Raw genomic sequence first — 17,876 nt, 5'->3', positions numbered from 1 at the left:
CTTCAGTGGCCAGTCCATACTGCAAAACCTTACCTATAATTACACTAGGCCCTTACACATAGCAAATACTGATGAATATCAGTGTAAATATAAGCCTGCACTTTTAAATGGATGCCTATCAGCGAAGTGCTATGCTATTGACTTAAACCTGCTTGTTAAGGATGAGAAATTCTATCAGCTCTTTTATTTTCTGAAGAGCTGGTTCTCAGACTGAGGAAAACATGCCAACAATTTATTTTAAGTCCTCTATAATAACACTCGAATGAAAAGACATTTTTAGCTGTGATTGAAGTGACACATTTCAAAAGAAGAAATTTGAAAGATGTTTTTAACAGAGGAGATATGCTGATGGAGTTTCTCTCTTTAAATGTGATTTTTAAGCCAACTAATTTGCTCTACTGTTCGTAGGAGAAAAGGTTGCTCATGTTCCAGAATCCAACAAGAGTCATTGGTGTTCTGTCAAGAGCCATTGGAATTCAGTCCAGTCCCACCGCAATTAACATAATTAACACTACTGCCATTTTAATACAGCTCCACACCTCAGGCCACAGCCAGACTGCTCTAGCGGAAGCTGCTATACATGCATAATTAATACGCCTTACCACATGCAATTAAATAGGACTTCACACATGACAGACAATGTAACTGATGTATTCAATTAGATAATGTGCACAAACTAGTACAGCAAATGTGGAAAGGCCACAAAAATCACTCAAAATCACCAGCAGAGCTGCTTGGGCTGTATGGGGAAAGACAAAAGGTTGTAGCAATTTGTTTTGTTCTTAATAAACCTCCCTGGAGTTACTGTGCATGACTCAGTGCACATTATTAATTGCAAAAAGTCTGTCTTTGTAATATTGCTTGTCATCAAAGTATACAATTTTACTCAGACTCTGAAACAACTTTCTTTTCTCAGCCCTACAAAAATGTCCCATCTTACTTTTTCTGTTGTTGTTGTTGAATATTTCACTCCAAAAAATGTCAAATGGAAGTTAAAGCTGCAGTCGGTAACTTTTGACGCTCTAGCGGTTCATAAACAGAACTGCTTGTGTGTTGCGGAAGGACATTGTAGCCGGAGCTACTTCTCTCGGTTTATGCTTAAAAGTTACGGACCACAGCTCTGATTGGTTGTTTCTCTTACCGCTCCCGGTAAGAAACAACCAATAAGAGCTGTGGTCCGTAACTATTTTTTTTTTGTGTGTTCAAAGTATACAGAATGTATATAATAAGTGAGTACACAATGAATCCATTTTCCAAACTGTGTTTTTAGCCTGTCCTGAATCACTATGGTACACCTATAATAAGTGTTTATATTCAGACTATTTTAAATTGCTTCAGGGGTACCGTGGCGGAGTAACCCAGTACCTTTTTGATTCTTCATAGACATAAACAGAGAGAAGTAGCTCCAGCTACAATGTCCTTCCGCAACACGCAAGCAGTTCTGTTTATTAACCGCTAGAGCATCAAAAGTTACCGACTGCAGCTTTAAGGAGTTGAAAACAGAGAATGGCGCGGCTGGTGGATTTTAAGGAGCTGGCGGCAAACACATGTGATGACTCCATGCTTGGAATCCTCTTCGTCCACGGTGAAAGCTGATCCGGAAATCCACAGTGCGAAGTTGATGTATTTCCTAAACAACCAGCACGGATCAGCTCCAGACATGACAAAGCAGATATCGTCCTCTTTTGGAAGGCCAAACTTAGTAGTTTTGTCTTTCACAGTGAAACACATAACATCTGTACGACATGGCGGCGGCAACAAAAATACAACAATGAGAATAAAAGGTTTGCCTTCTTTCTTTCGTTTGCCTTCTTTCTTTCGTCAACATCTGGGCAACATTATGCAAATCTTCCTACATAGTGATGTAGAAATGTGGGGCCGTGTTAGAACAAGTTGTTTTAGGGAATAATATCTATTTTGATTTGAGACTTTAGTCAAGTCAAGCCACCTTTATTTATATAGTGCTTTAAACAAAATACATTCAGTTGCTTTGACACAACATTCATTAGGAAAAAATTGTGTCAATAATGCAAAATGACAGTTAAAGGCACTTCATCATTGAATTCAGTGATGTCATCTCTGTTCAGTTTAAATAATGTCTGTGCATTCATTTGCAATCAAGTCAACAATATCGCTGTAAATGAAGTGAACCCAACTAAGCAAGCCAGAGGCGACAGCGGCAAGGAACCAAAACTGCATCGGTGACAGAATGGAGAAAAAAACCTTGGGAGAAACTAGGCTCAGTTGGGGGCGTGAAGAGTAGCTGCCTTAGTACTGAGCCTTGAGGTACTCCATATTGCACTTGTGATCGATATGATACCTCTTCATTCACTGCTACGAATTTATGTTGGTCATATAAGTACAATTTAAACCATGCTTATGCACTTCCATTAATGCCAACAAAGTGTTCAAGTCAATGCAAAAATCTATTGTGGTCAATTGTGTCAAACGCAGCACTTAGATACAATAGAACTAATAGAGAGATACAACAATGATCAGATGATAAGAGCAGGTCATTTGTAACTCTAAGGAGAGCAGTCCCAGTACTATGATACGGTCTAAATCCTGACTGGAAATCCTCACAGATACCATTTTTCTCTTAGAAGGAATATAATTGTGAGGATACTACCTTTTCTGGTATCTTGGACAGAAAATGGAGATTCGAGATCGGTCTATAATTAACTAGTTCTTTGGGGTCAAGTTTTTTTTTTTTTTTTTTTTTTTTTGGATGAGAGGCTTAATAACAGCCAGTTTGAAGGTTTTGTTTAGGTTTAGATTTTGAATCTGTAACAGCTTGTAACACTCTGAAGAGAAAGGAAAACAAATATCTCATAAAATGACCCCTTTAACTAAAAAAACAAAACAAAACAAAAACAATAAACAAATAAAATATAATTCAAAATATAAAGAAATAATTTGAAAGCACATACTGGATAAAAGGAAATCCAGATTAGATCTCCAGACTTCACTAATGACCACAAGCAAAGCTCTGGCCAAAGAACTTTCTGAACATGCAGTCAGTCGTCACGGTGCCCACAAGATATGGACAAAGCATTTTAAATCAGTCTCATCCATAATTGACATGCTCAAAGGGTTTAGGACTGTAAATGAAATACAATTATTATTTAGTACGAGATAAGTGTCACAGAAGCCTCATGATAAATTTAGAGGGAGTGCTTATTAAGACCCTACCTTCACCATCTGCCCTGCCTCAGGTCCGTCCTATTGGGAACAGAAGCAGATAATTAGTTGGGAATTCAAGAATACCTCTGTCAATAATTTAGTACTATTTTAATTTAAAATGAATCGCTGCACTTACATGTGACAATGTGACTGTCAAGGTGCTTTTATTGAACACATTTTTCCTGCTTTTGAGCAAAGTGATACTTAAATTATGCTTTAAATTTAAATATGTAAAATTGTTAGGATTAAAGATGTTTCAGAAGTACAAATGGTGTGAATATGCTTTGAATATAAATAAATAGTAAAGAAATAATAGAAATAATAGAAATAACAGTAATTATTTGTCAGTCACACTTTAAGGGTCCAATTCTCAATATTAACTAACCATTAACTATGACTTTTGCATCAATTAACTCCTTATTTGCTGCTTATTAATAGTTTATAAGGTAGTTGTTAAGTTAAAGGTATTGGGTAGGATTATGGATGTCATGCATTATATGTACTTTATAAGCACTAATAAACAGCCAATATGTTCATAATAGACATGCTAATAAGCAACTAGTTATTAGTGTGAATTGGACCCTATACTAAAGTGTTACATGTAGGGTGACCACCCGTCCCGCGTGCGCGCACAGCGTTTGAAGCCCAATTCATGGGTCCCGCAAATTTAGACACGCGTAATCAATGCTTGCTCAAAAAAAGTTGGTCGCTCATCTATATCTGGAGTCATCAACCCGTCGATCAAAATCTGAGAAAAAAAGGTGCGAGCCTCCGGTGCGAGTTGGGAGGTGCAAGCCTCTGCTGACTGCGCACGCACCTCCTGAAACAGACGAGACATTTATACTTGATGCAACTGTTTTAGACTGAAAACCAGACCATACAACTGATTTAGACGCGGGTGCCGGTGTGATGAGATGAACTAATATCCGTCTGCTCGGGCATGATTTTTTTAGGCCTGTAATTGATTGATTATTGAGGTAATAATAGGGATGGCACGGTTCACTGAAAAAAAAAAAAAAAAAAAAAAAGTTTCTGGCTTCCCAGACATTACAAAAACATGAGAGAGAAAAAAAAAACTGGATAAATCATTCACTCTTGTTCAACGCGAATGCTGTATATGAGCAGTAATTTATTCTTAAAGTGAATAAATTGTAATGAAAAATTAATAAAATTAAATAGCTAAAGTAAATCGTAAGTGGAAGTGCATTTGTCGATTCAGTCATAAGCATACAGTACATCAGCAATTACACATGTTTAGGGGAATAGGGCATTATTAATATACCATGTAAGGTGGTATGTGCTAGAAATTGGTAAACCTCTATCAGTGAGTCTGCCCATGGGGTGGGGGCACCACCGCGCAGGGCAGTGTCCCACATTGTCCCTCAGAAACATACCCTTTGTCCCCCCTTGGGCTTATTAGCAGGTGGTCACCCTACCTATATGTCATTATAGAACTTTATACACTGTACTATAATATATGCTGAATTAAAGTATACATATAATTTAGCATTATGCCATGCAAATAAAAAAAAAAAAGAAAAACAAAAAGAGAAACACAACTGAAGAATAATTATCTTTAAACATTACTTTCTTCATGGCAAAAATAGCACGCCAATTACATTGGCAGTCTTAAACATCCAAATAAAATGTAAAAAAATAAAATAAAACACCTCAGATGCATCACCTTTTTGGAAAAAGTTTTATCTGTAGAGCAGACATTCACTATTTCATGAAAGCAAGTAAATCTAATCTCATATCATCTCCTGCATCAAAGGACATTGATTACATTCTTTTGTCTGATAAATAAAATGATTTCCTTGTTGGATTGTGTTTTGAAATAGCTAACCCTTTGAAATAAGCAGACAAAATGTATCTGTTACAGTGTCATACTGAGCAGGAAAGAAAAAGCACTTTTGAAAATAAATAAATAAATAAATAAATAAATATTTAGTAAGTCACAGATTAAAAAAAAATAATAATAAATATAAAAAAGTCACTTTTGATAGCTGTAAGAAACTGTGTCCAAAAAAGTTTTAGCAAACATTTACTCATGAATGAATGCCTCTGCATTGTACTTTAAACTACTATTTAACCAAATATGAAACCGAGAGACATTATTTTTAGGGTGTACAGTCTGACGTATGAAATAACAGTCAGTTTGCATATGTGTTTTTTTGTTGAGTATCACATACATCAGGCTTTTGTAGCTTAAATAGTATGATGTATTGCAAATATGGATCTTATACAAATCCATTTAGTTAAATAAATTGAGCTTTGAGTATAAGATGAATCTCATCATACCTGTATGGCGATGGTTAGGGAGGATGCCTGGTAGTGTTTCTCAATCAGGTTGGCTATGTTCTGTGTGGTCATGAACAGATCGGTCACCTCATCAGGATGAAGATCTCGAGAGGACAAAGAGGACAAACTAGGACTTCTGTAGGGGGAGTTTGTCAAAGGGAAAAAAAAACATTGTAATTGAGAAAAATGCAAATAAATATATCAACAAAACATGACTTGAACATTATGGGTTACATACAATTCAAGCTCAATTAATTAACAGTGACATGCTGTTGAATAACAGAGTATGAACAAAAGGACAAAAATGTGAGCTTCAAATTTCTGCTTTTATCTGCAATTATTCCTCCAGAATTTCTTGCCCCATAGATTTTCCTTGAGAAGGCATTACTTTAATTAAGTAAATGTTAATGGAACAGTCTGTAAACACTAGTTGTATTTGCAGTAAGACAGAACTTTCCCCTAAATTCTTTGTAATAAATTCACCTTTAACCGACAAAGTGATGCAATGGAAAGGTACTGCAGAATTCAAGTAGAACAAAACTTTTACCACATCTGATTTGAAGACAAACATTACGGAGTGGCCAATATCACCTAACTTAATCTGTACGAATGGAAAACTCTATAATAACCACAGGAAGAAAAAACAGGAACAGGCTAAACCTATGAAAGGAGAAAAGAGCTACAGAACCATATTTGTTTCTGTCCCTGCTCTGAATACTAATAACATGATATATACAGCACACACACACACACACACACATACACAAGGACACTGATGTAAACCTACACAAAAACCCACATCCTTCTATACAAGCAAAATAGAGCAGACCCTCCATGCCAGACAAATTATTGGAATATCAATGGTTTTGATGTGGGAGAGATAGGCCCAATTTGGATTGGAAATGGATGAATGAATCTGAAGCGAAAGCTCAGAGAGAAGATTCCTCCTTCACAATTGCCCTGTTTGACTCCAAACAGCTTTTATTAGAAAAGATTCATATCACCCAACAATTTTTCGATTGTTGTTTTCTTCTTGCCAAACACTTTTTCTATTCTATTCTTCCTGTCCTCTGTGCTTCATAACAAATTACTAAGTATCATAAATGCAAACAAATGGAGTGATACACAGAATTAAACACCTCTTAATACTCTTTGCCAATTAATATAGCCACAGTGCACAAAGCAAGGTCCATAAAGGCATGGATTTATGAGTTTGGTATTTAAGAAATTGACTTGCCGACACAAAGCCACTGGACACCTTTTAGGATGAATTGGAATGGAGATTGCAAGCCAGGCCTTCTTGTCCAACATCTGTGCCTGACTTCAAAAACGTACTATACGAAAGGGCAAAAATTCCCATAGAAACATTCCAAAATCCTGTGGAAAGCCTTCCCAGAAGAATAGAAGCTGTCATAGGTGCAAATGAGGGAGCAAATCTTTATTGACGTCTATGCATTATGCAATGTCTGTTGGTGCAATAGTCAGGTATCCCAATACTTCAGCCCATATTGTGTATCTCCAGTGTGAAGACTTTCACTCATACTTCATTGCACAAATAATAAACAGCTACTTTTTCTGAAATACATAATACACAGAACAGTTTTGACTGTATATAGATTTTATGTTGCTATGGGTGTTGAGTAGTGATACACAGATCATTTGATGAAGCAATCAGAGCAATGCCTTATTGTAATTAAATTAAACACAGCTATTGACTAATTAGTACCAATGGCCAGAACTATATGTTTTATAATTCCATTAAATTCCATCAGCTTTTGTGAATTCCACAGGGCACAAATTTGCAAAGTCAGTGAGGTCACTAAACAATTTGTTCAAAGAAGTCTGACAATTCATAAATTCTTTGAAATGGTGGATGGAAAAATAATCAAAGCCCATACCTATTGCAGGAAAAACGAGGGTTGCAGGTGGTACCCTAACTCCCCTCTTTCTGTCACGGCATGGTAGGATGCGCAGGAAGAAACAGGGTTTGGGTCCAAATGCAGGGAAGAAATTTCTTTAATATAAATGAAGAACTGTGAGCAGATGTCGTCGCCGCCTCAGGGGAACTGAGAGCGAACGCCACCGTCGCCGCCTCGGGGGAACTGAGAGCGGACGCCGCAACGGGGTAACTGAGAGCGGACGCCGCCTCGGGGGAACTGAGAGCATAACGGAAATGGATCGGGGGAGGGCCAGGCCGGTGTAGTGGAAGAGCCTGGAGAAGGAGGTATAAAGGTTCGCCCCAGGGGCACCGAGAGCGGATGCCGCTGCGTCGGGGTAACTGTGAGTGGACGCCGCCGCCTCGGGGGAACTGTGAGCGGATGCCTTAGCCTCCGCCTCTTGGGAACTGTGAGCAGACGCCTCAGTCGCCGCCTTGGGGGAACTGTGAGCGGACACCGGCGCCTCGTGGGAACGGTAAGCGGACACCGCCGCCTCGGGGGAATCCTGAGCAGTCACTGCCGCCTCGTGGGAATCCTGAGTGGACACCGCCGCCTCGTGGGAATCCTGAGTGGACAACGCTGCCTTGTGGGAATCCTGAGCGGACAACGCTGCCTCTGGAGCTCTCTGAGCGGCCACTGCCACCTCGGGGGAATCGTGAGCGGCCACTGTTGCCGCCTTGCAGGGAACATCCTGCAGAGCCAGGTTGATATAGTCCTCCAGAGTCTCCTCGGGGTGCCAGAATGGTATAAGGGACCTGAAGGGCTCGGCTAGGCCTCCCCAAAAGCACACCATAAGGCAGGTCCTCTCCGTAGCCGACAACCCAGCCGCCCCCACAAAGTCTCTGGCGTAATCCTTGATGGCCCGATCTCCCTGGTGGACATCGAGAAACCTCCCTGCTGGACCCATGCTTGCTGGCTGTATTCTGTCACGGCGCGTTAGGACGTGCAGTAAGAAACAGGGTCTGGGTCCAAATGCAGGGAAGAAATTTCTTTAATATAAATGAAGAACTGTGAGCAGACTTCGTCACCGCCTCGGGGGAACTGAGAGCGGACGCCGCCGTCGCCGCCTCGGGGGAACTGAGAGCGGACGCCGCAACGGGGTAACTGAGAGCGGACGCCGCCTTGGGGGAACTGAGAGCATAACGGAAGTGGATTGAGGGAGGGCCAGGCCAGTGTAGTGGAAGAGCCTGGAGAACGAGGTATAAAGGTTTGCCCCAGGGGCACCGAGAGCGGATGCCGCTGCGTCGGGGTACTGTGAGTGGAAGCCGCCGCCGCCTCGGGGGAACTGTGAGCGGATGCCTCAGCCTCGTGGGAACTGTGAACAGACGCCTCAGTCGCCGCCTTAGGGGAACTGTGAGCGGACACCGGCGCCTCGTGGGAACGGTGAGCGGACACCGCCGCCTCGTGGGAATCCTGAGCAGTCACTGCCGCCTCGTGGGAATCCTGAGCGGACACCGCCGCCTCGTGGGAATCCTGAGCGGACAACGCTGCCTCTGGAGCTCTCTGAGCGGCCACTGCCACCTCGGGGGAATCGTGAGCGGCCACTGTTGCTGCCTTGCAGGGAAAATCCTGCAGAGCCAGGTTGATATAGTCCTCCAGAGTCTCCTCGGGGTGCCAGAATGGTATAATGGACCTGAAGGGCTCGGCTAGGCCTCCCCAAAAGCACACCATAAGGCAGGTCCTCTCCGTAGCCGACAACACAGCCGCCCCCACAAAGTCTCTGGCGTAATCCTTGATGGCCCGATCTCCCTGGTGGACATCGAGAAACCTCCCTGCTGGACCCATGTTTGCTGGCTGTATTCTGTCACGGCGCGGTAGGACGTGCAGTAAGAAATAGGGTCTGGGTCCCAATGTAGGGAAGAAAAGCAAAATTAAACAAAAAGCAAACAAGACAAAAACAAAACCGAACAGATATCCAGGACAAGATCAGAATAAGAAGCAACCGCAAGACACGAGAAACATTAACATACAATACAACCAGACAGGGGGTGTGTAAGACGAGAATATATAGTCCATGACAATGAGCAACAGCTGTGTGTGTGATTGAGAGACAGGTGTCCAGAGTGAAGGTAAATGAGTCCGGGAGCAAGGGAGAAACACAGGTGGAGCAACTGAACAGTAATGAGGTGACAAGGTGGGCGGGGTCAGAATAAGACAGGAGAGAGCACATGGCACCAAACAAACACAACACTCACAGAAGACAGTGACAGAAAGACAGAAGACTGTAACTCTCTCTCTCTCTCTCTCTCTCTCTCTCTCTCTCTCTCAGTTCATGAGATCAATAGCCATATGGTTTTCCACAAACGGTCAAATATTGTTAAAAAGCAGTTTTAATTTACTCTGTAAGCTGCTGAAATTCAGGTTCAGAGTTGAAAGAAAAACGTATTAGAAGTAATATTAAACATGATGTTGTGAATACTGCACTAAATAGATGCAGAATTAATACTTCAAACACATTTTTCATACATTCATACTGTATACCAGCACAGAGTCTGCAAGTTGCATACCCACAAAATGGGTACATAAATCTTAAAACTCTCACTGTGTATATTAGACCACTCACAGGATAATGGTCACATCAGAGCTGAATTCATCACAGGATCTGTTTCCTTTGTGTGTGTGTGTGTTTATAGACTATAATCAAGGTGTTAGCTGATACAATTTAACACAGTCGGTGCTGGTCCCACACTTCTGAGGACCCTAAGCAAAAAATGTGTCAGGGGCCACTACGTTTACATGTACATTTATTCATTTGGCAGATACTTTTATCAAAAGTGACTTACAGTTGAGGAATACAAAAGCGATGTATCATAAGATGGCGATAACACGTTCTCAGTCATCATTCAAAAGAGTAAAAAGCCTGGATGATAATAAGAGAACAGAAAAATGAATGTATATAATTAATATATTTTTTTTAAATATTAATTATTAGGGACAATTAGATGCTCATGGAAGAGATGAGTTTTCAGTTGTTTCTTGAATATTGTGAGGGATTTGGCTGTTCAGATGGTGTTAGGTGGGTCATTCCACCAACAGGGTACAGTGAAAGAAAACATCCTTGAGAGTGATTTGAGATTTTGTTCCTCTCTGCAGTGGTACCATGATGCACTAATCATTTACCGACTGCAGGCTTCTGAAGGGGTTGTAGATGCATATAGGAGAGAGTGGAGGTAGGAGGGTGTGGCAGTTCTGTAGACAAGCATCAATATTTTGAACTTGATGTGAGCCACGGCTGGAAGCCAGTGCAGAGAGATGAGAAGCAGTGTGAGTCCTGGGTTTATTGAAAACAAGAAGTGCTACTGTATTCTGAATCATTTGCAGAGGTTTGATTACAATAGTCAAACCTAGAAATGACAAGGGCCTGGGCGATGCTCTTTTAGGAAGGATCTGATTTTTTCTGATGTTGTGTAGTGCAAACCTGCAATGTGATCTTTAAAGGTCAGCTGGTCATCAAAGGATTGCATGTCTGAGATCTGATCAGGTACCATTGAATCATCTGGTTGAAATGAGAGGCAGAGCTGCGTGCCATCAGCATAGCAATGATAGGAAACCTATGCGCCTGAATTATGGGTCCCATGATGCAGTTTACATAGAGAAGAAGAAATGCCCAAGAACTGATCCCTGAGGAACCCCAGTGACCAGTTGATGTGATTTGGATACCTTTCCTCCCCAAGCCACCCTGAAGCACTTACTTGTGAGGAAAGACTCAAACCAGTGGAGTACAGTTCCCAGCGATAAGAGGCTGGACAGAAGGATTTGTTGAATGACACTATCGAATCGAGCAGATAGACACTATACGCAACAAAGCCCGATAATTTGAATTTTGTGTCAGTATGTCATAGAGAGAACGAGCCAGAAGTTAACTGTCTGGGATTTCTCATGTCATGCCGTGACATCTAGTGTAGACAGAATCACTGATTATAATGCATTCTACAGTAGGCTTTTTTTTTTTTTTTTGCGTCGTGCCGTTCAAGTACAGTGTAGACACAGTGTTAGGCTCACCTCAAATGCTCTCATTGGTTGAGATGCATGCTGTTGCCCATCCCAAACCAGACTGATCAACATTCAACCCCTTCTGTGACCTCATGATGTGTCGGTATGTGTATTCAGAGCCAGTGAGCAACCGACTTTCTAAATAATAATAAATAAAACTGCACAATAAAATAATTTTCTGTGTTAATTAATTAATACGTTAACACAATTATAACGTGTTAACTTGCCCAGCCCTACTATATATATATATATATATATATATATATATATATATATATATATATATATATATATATATACAGTGGGGATCGAAAGTTTGGGCACCTTTGCAGAATCTGTGAAAATGCGAGTAATTTTCAAAAAATAAGAGAGATCATACTAAATGCATGTTATATTTTATTTAGTACTGTCCTGAGTAAGATATTGTACATAAAAGATATTAACATTTAGTCCACAAGACAAAAAAAAAATGCTGAAATTATTAAAATAACCCCACTCAAAAGTTTGGGAACCCTTGGTTCTTAGTACTGTGTTATGTTACCTGATGATCCTCGACTGTCTTTCTGTTTTGTGATGGTTGTGCATGAGTCCCTTGTTTGTTCTGAACAGTTAAACTGAGCAGCGTTCTTCAGAAAAATATTTAAGGTCCTGCAGATTGTTCAGTTTTCCAGCATCTTTGCATATTTGAACCCTTTCCAGCAGTGACTGTATGATTTTGAGATGCATCTTTTCACACTGAGGACATTTGAGGGACTCAAACACAACTATTTAAAAATATTCAAACATTCACTGATGCTCCAGAAGGAAACAATATGCATTAAGAGCTGGGGGTGAAAACTTTTGAACACGATGAAGATGGCCAAATTTGTCTTATTTTGTTGAAATATATATATTTTTTTCCATTTAGTTCTGCCCTTTGTAAGCAACAGAAGATACTTGTATGTTTCCCGGTATACAAATTAAGTACAATTTACCTTGATCTTCAAATTCCAAAAGTTTTCACCCCCCAGCTCTTAATGCATCTTATTTCCTTCTGGAGCATCAGTGAATGTTTGATTCTTTTTAAATAGTTGTGTTTCCCTTACGAAAAATAACTATGGTTTTATTATTGTAAAACTGTAGTAACGCATGGTTTTTTGGCGTATTGACTGCCATTTGTATAACCACAGATTTACTACAAATACCATGGTTAAACTATGGTTAATATAGCAAAACCATGGTTAATTTGTGGTTACCATGGTTTAACTACAGTAACCATGGTTTTTTGGTTTTATTTGTAGTAAAACCATGGTTATTTTATTTAGTACTGTCCTGAGTAAGATATTGTACATAAAAGATATTAACATTTAGTCCACAAGACAAAAAAAAAATGCTGAAATTATTAAAATAACCCCACTCAAAAGTTTGGGAACCCTTGGTTCTTAGTACTGTGTTATGTTACCTGATGATCCTCGACTGTCTTTCTGTTTTGTGATGGTTGTGCATGAGTCCCTTGTTTGTTCTGAACAGTTAAACTGAGCAGCGTTCTTCAGAAAAATATTTAAGGTCCTGCAGATTGTTCAGTTTTCCAGCATCTTTGCATATTTGAACCCTTTCCAGCAGTGACTGTATGATTTTGAGATGCATCTTTTCAGACTGAGGACATTTGAGGGACTCAAACACAACTATTTAAAAATATTCAAACATTCACTGATGCTCCAGAAGGAAACAATATGCATTAAGAGCTGGGGGTGAAAACTTTTGAACACGATGAAGATGGCCAAATTTGTCTTATTTTGTTGAAATATATATATTTTTTTCCATTTAGTTCTGCCCTTTGTAAGCAACAGAAGATACTTGTATGTTTCCCGGTATACAAATTAAGTACAATTTACCTTGATCTTCAAATTACAAAAGTTTTCACCCCCCAGCTCTTAATGCATCTTATTTCCTTCTGGAGCATCAGTGAATGTTTGATTCTTTTTAAATAGTTGTGTTTCCCTTACGAAAAATAACTATGGTTTTATTATTGTAAAACTGTAGTAACGCATGGTTTTTTGGCGTATTGACTGCCATTTGTATAACCACAGATTTACTACAAATACCATGGTTAAACTATGGTTAATATAGCAAAACCATGGTTAATTTGTGGTTACCATGGTTTAACTACAGTAACCATGGTTTTTTGGTTTTATTTGTAGTAAAACCATGGTTATTTTTCGTAAGGGTTGAGTCCTTCAAATGTCCTCAGTCTGAAAAGAAGCATCTCAAAATCATACAGTCACTGCTGGAAAGGGTTCAAATATGCAAAGATGCTGGAAAACTGAACAATCTGCAGGACCTTAAATATTTTTCTGAAGAACGCTGCTCAGTTTAACTGTTCAGAACAAACAAGGGACTCATGCACAACCATCACAAAACAGAAAGACAGTCAAGGATCATCAGGTAACAGAACACAGTATTAAGAAACAATGGTTCCCAAACTTTTGAGTGGGGTTATTTTAATAATTTCAGCAATTTTTTGTCTTGTGGACTAAATGTTAATATCTTTTATGTACAATTTCTTACTCAGGACAGTACTAAATAAAAAATAACATGCATTTAGTATGATCTCTCTTATTTTTTGAAAATTACTCATATTTTCACAGATTCTGCAAGGGGTGCCCAAACTTTCGAGCCCCACTGTATATATATACCACTAACTATATATGTAGCACAAATAATGCAGACGCCTCAATTTAAGGGGATACGTGTAATGTTTCTAAATCTATTAACTCGAAACATTAAGAAAAATTACAAAAATATATATAAAAATATACAAAAATAAATAATAAAAATAGTGAATTTTGTTTATAGAAAAAAAAGTTTGATGTCTTCTGATTATTATTATTATTATTATTATTATTATTATTGTTGTTGTTGTTGTTGAGGTACAAATGCTATTATTTGTGTCTGAATTGTTCACATAATAACAAATTTTATTTCTTGTCTGCACTATGTTAAGTTGTTTTTTTGCGGCAACATCAGGTCAATAACGTTATTCTCAGGCATTGTGGTCATTTGACTGCTTTACAGGTTTACATTCCTTTGCTGATGTGTCCCTTCAAACATTTACCCTTGAACTGTACAGTAACATTGACAGATCTCTGCTTACCCTTACAACTGTGTGGGCAAACTGAGCACCTGGGCACTGCGACTGGACAATATCCACATAAAGAGGAAGGCAAGTTAATAAATAAAGTAAAAATTGGAATCACCGTTGGATTGCAAATCCCCAAATAACCCTCAAAATCACATTCTAAGCAGCTTGCAGAAAATTTACATGGCAATAGCCATGGCAGCCAACAGGGTGCAATTTAATGTGACAATTAGCACTTAGTGCAGGGCTCGGGACCTCTCTGATAAACTATGACTGTGAGCTCAGGATCCAGTTATGTGTACTGAAAAGCAGCTCAGGAAGTCAATACAGTGCTAAAAGTGACCAAGTAGGAACACATGGGATCCCCACCTCATCATTATTAAGGGACTCAGCAGCATTTGACTTCGCTTGCGGTGATCTTCTGTCCTTATGCCAAGTATTTTTTTTACTCATGTGATTGGTTTCCTTTTTTTCTTTCTCTGAAAATAAGGAAAAAAGATAATTAAAAAAAAAATAAGGATGTAAAGGTGTAAAAGGTAAGAAAGAATGAATTTCTCTCTCTCTCTTTTTCCTTTTTTTTCTCCTTCTAACTCAAGTTTTGACACTTAATAGGGCTATTTTGGACACAAAAAAAGCAGGACTCGACTGAGCAATACAGACAGTCTTCTAGCCTGTGATGAACCCAGCGGGGGAAAAATGAATCAAACTGCCTTTATTCGCTTCACACCCTAACTACAGGACTGTCAGAACAAAGAGATCTCGCACACAGCTACCAATCCAGCCTGTCTGCCTTATTACAGGCCGCCTCAGCCGGCCAAAACATGCCAGCCGCCTGCTAGAGTGACAGAACTGCTGGAAAAGGGCTTTTTTTAGCAAACCATATTTCCAGAATTTCAAAGATGCCCGGAAAAAAAAACCATGGTAAGATGTAAATGTCACTATTTTATTTACCAAACCGCCAAACCTGCTTTTCAACATGCCAGTACAACTTACCATAATTTCCTGTTGTCCTCATAGAAAAAAAAAAAAAAAAAAAAGGTCATTGCAGACAAATGGATTTTTAATTGCCGTAAGAATCCCTGTAATCACAAGCACCTAACTTTTATGGCGTCAATCATCTAAACATTTTAATATGAGCACTGACTAATTCAAAAGCCTGGCGTGGTCATTATATTTTATGTGCCATTCGCACCATACAGTTCTGTCCACCCTCTGCACAGATGCAAACAGAAGCACACAAACAGTAATTACACCTATCAAAAAGAGCCAGCGCAATTAAACAGCATGCCAGGCAAAAGAGAGAGACAGTTCATGTTCTGGCAGGGGCGTAGGTTGCATTTCAACTTTATGGGTGGGACAACAAACAGGAAATTTGTTTTATAGTTTTCATTACAATATTGACAATTTGATGTTTTTCTGAAATTGGGAGGAAGCTGTCTGTCTACCAAAATTATGAAAATTTGTCAGTATGCCATTATCGCAAAATAAATCAGGACCTTCATTTCAAAATAATGGCTGCCTACATCTACATTTTATTGGTTAAATTAAACTATTTTATTATGTATGTAAAAAGAATAATAATAATTATTATTATTATAATTGTAATTAGGTAATAAATAGTAAAAAAACATAGTAAAATATGAAAATTTTACATAACATTAAATTAGATTTTTTTAAAAATATAAAATTATAAAAGTAACCATACAATACAATATATATATATATATATATATATATATATATATATATATATATATATATATATATATATATATATATATATATATATATATATATATATAATACTGTTTGATAATCTGTAAAACAAGGAAGTTATATATATATATATATATATATATATATATATATATATATATATATATATTACATCATGGGTTGAAACATGATGTGTATTTAAGGAGAGAGACTTTCACAAATACACACAATCTGCAGTACAACCAAAGAGATATAAGTCAAGACTAACAAAATTGTTCCAGCCTTTATCTATTCTTGGGCATTTTGATATATACTTCAGTCATAGACACTATAGCAAGAGTAAATAGGTAAATTCTGCTGGGTCTAACCTGGGTGGCTGTCTGCCATAAAGTCTTAAGGTCATAAGGAACTTTTTTTTTTTTTTTTTTAAGCTACAACATGCATTATACCTTAACTAACAAATATTGTGGAACTATAAACAAAATGGCCTTAACCTGTAAAGAAAATGATTTCCTGTTCTGATAGCTAATCCAAAAGGAACCATCATTCAATGTCAAAAACGAACTCCCAATATGCCACTTCAGAAGGGAAGAGAGCCGTGTAAATCTCATTTGTGAAAGCACATATGGGACATATCTAAAAATACAGAGATTATTAGACAAACAGGTGACAAAAGCTCACTAGCATTCAGCCATCAGAGAGTAGGAAACACAGCTCGCCTGAAAATGCAGCATCCTAATTCCAAGGTGGATTTTTTTGAGGCTCTGATCCATGAATTGCTCATCATCACTCTACACACCTTGCTGCACCTTCAGGTTAATGGCAGTATTCACACACAGGTACATCCACGTGTCTCTGTCCTATTACGCTGTGACAGACGGTCTCTCTGCGGCCTGCAGAATCATCCTTCACACTTGATTAGCAAGACAAATAGACAGGAACGGAAGCATATTGTAGGAGAAAGACTTCACAAGTGACACCTTGAAATGGACGCCACCAACACAAGGGAGAGTTTAACATCAACAAAACCCATTTTCCTGTGACACGTAGGATGACAGGAAAACAAGAATTAGGAAGGGATATCAATGGGATGACAGAAAATCTCAACAGTGCTAAGGCAATTGAGAATGGTTAGCACTACCTGCATGGAATTGTTACCGACTGGTTATTGAAACAAAAATGTTCATGACAACAGGAGTATCCCACATGACTGGCCGTAAATGATAGGGAAATTAATGTCTAATCAATTATAGCATATCATATCAATAAAGCTGACAATCATGAAACTGCTGCTTCAGGTAACACATACTTTGGCAAAACTGACTCAATTTTCAACAGTGGATATCAACTTTAAAAAGTAAACAAATACTTGAAATAGAAATATTTTGGATCATAAATATCTTTATTGTCACTTTTGATATTTTTGATGCATCCTTACTGAATAAAAATATAAAAAAATCTTAAAGATCTAAAATGATGTAATGGTATTGTGTTAACCAATTAAACAATGACAAAACTGAAGATTATAGATAAAATATTTGGTGCAGCTCATTAAAACATTTTCATATATACTCATATTTCAATATATATGAACTTCTGGTCTTTTATATTAATGTGGTTTATTATGA

The 17,876-nt window shown here is 38.4% G+C and overlaps 1 protein-coding gene across 1 annotated transcript in view; it reads right to left on the bottom strand.

Moving 5' to 3' along the window:
- Positions 1 to 17,876, bottom strand: part of LOC128022842 (bis(5'-adenosyl)-triphosphatase-like) — a 194,309-nt gene that overhangs the window by 34,598 nt on the left and 141,835 nt on the right. Inside the window, exons 5-6 of the mRNA XM_052610617.1 lie at positions 5,485 to 5,588; positions 3,193 to 3,222 (exon numbers count right to left, since the gene is read on the bottom strand). Coding sequence (XP_052466577.1) covers positions 3,193 to 3,222; positions 5,485 to 5,588 — 134 coding nt within the window. The remainder of the gene's footprint in view (positions 1 to 3,192; positions 3,223 to 5,484; positions 5,589 to 17,876) is intronic.

This window comes from Carassius gibelio, chromosome A11, assembly GCF_023724105.1.
Source record: "Carassius gibelio isolate Cgi1373 ecotype wild population from Czech Republic chromosome A11, carGib1.2-hapl.c, whole genome shotgun sequence".
Taxonomy (NCBI): domain Eukaryota; kingdom Metazoa; phylum Chordata; class Actinopteri; order Cypriniformes; family Cyprinidae; genus Carassius; species Carassius gibelio.
The sequence above is the reverse complement of the archived record's forward strand: the minus strand, read 5'-3'. Positions and strand labels throughout refer to the sequence as shown.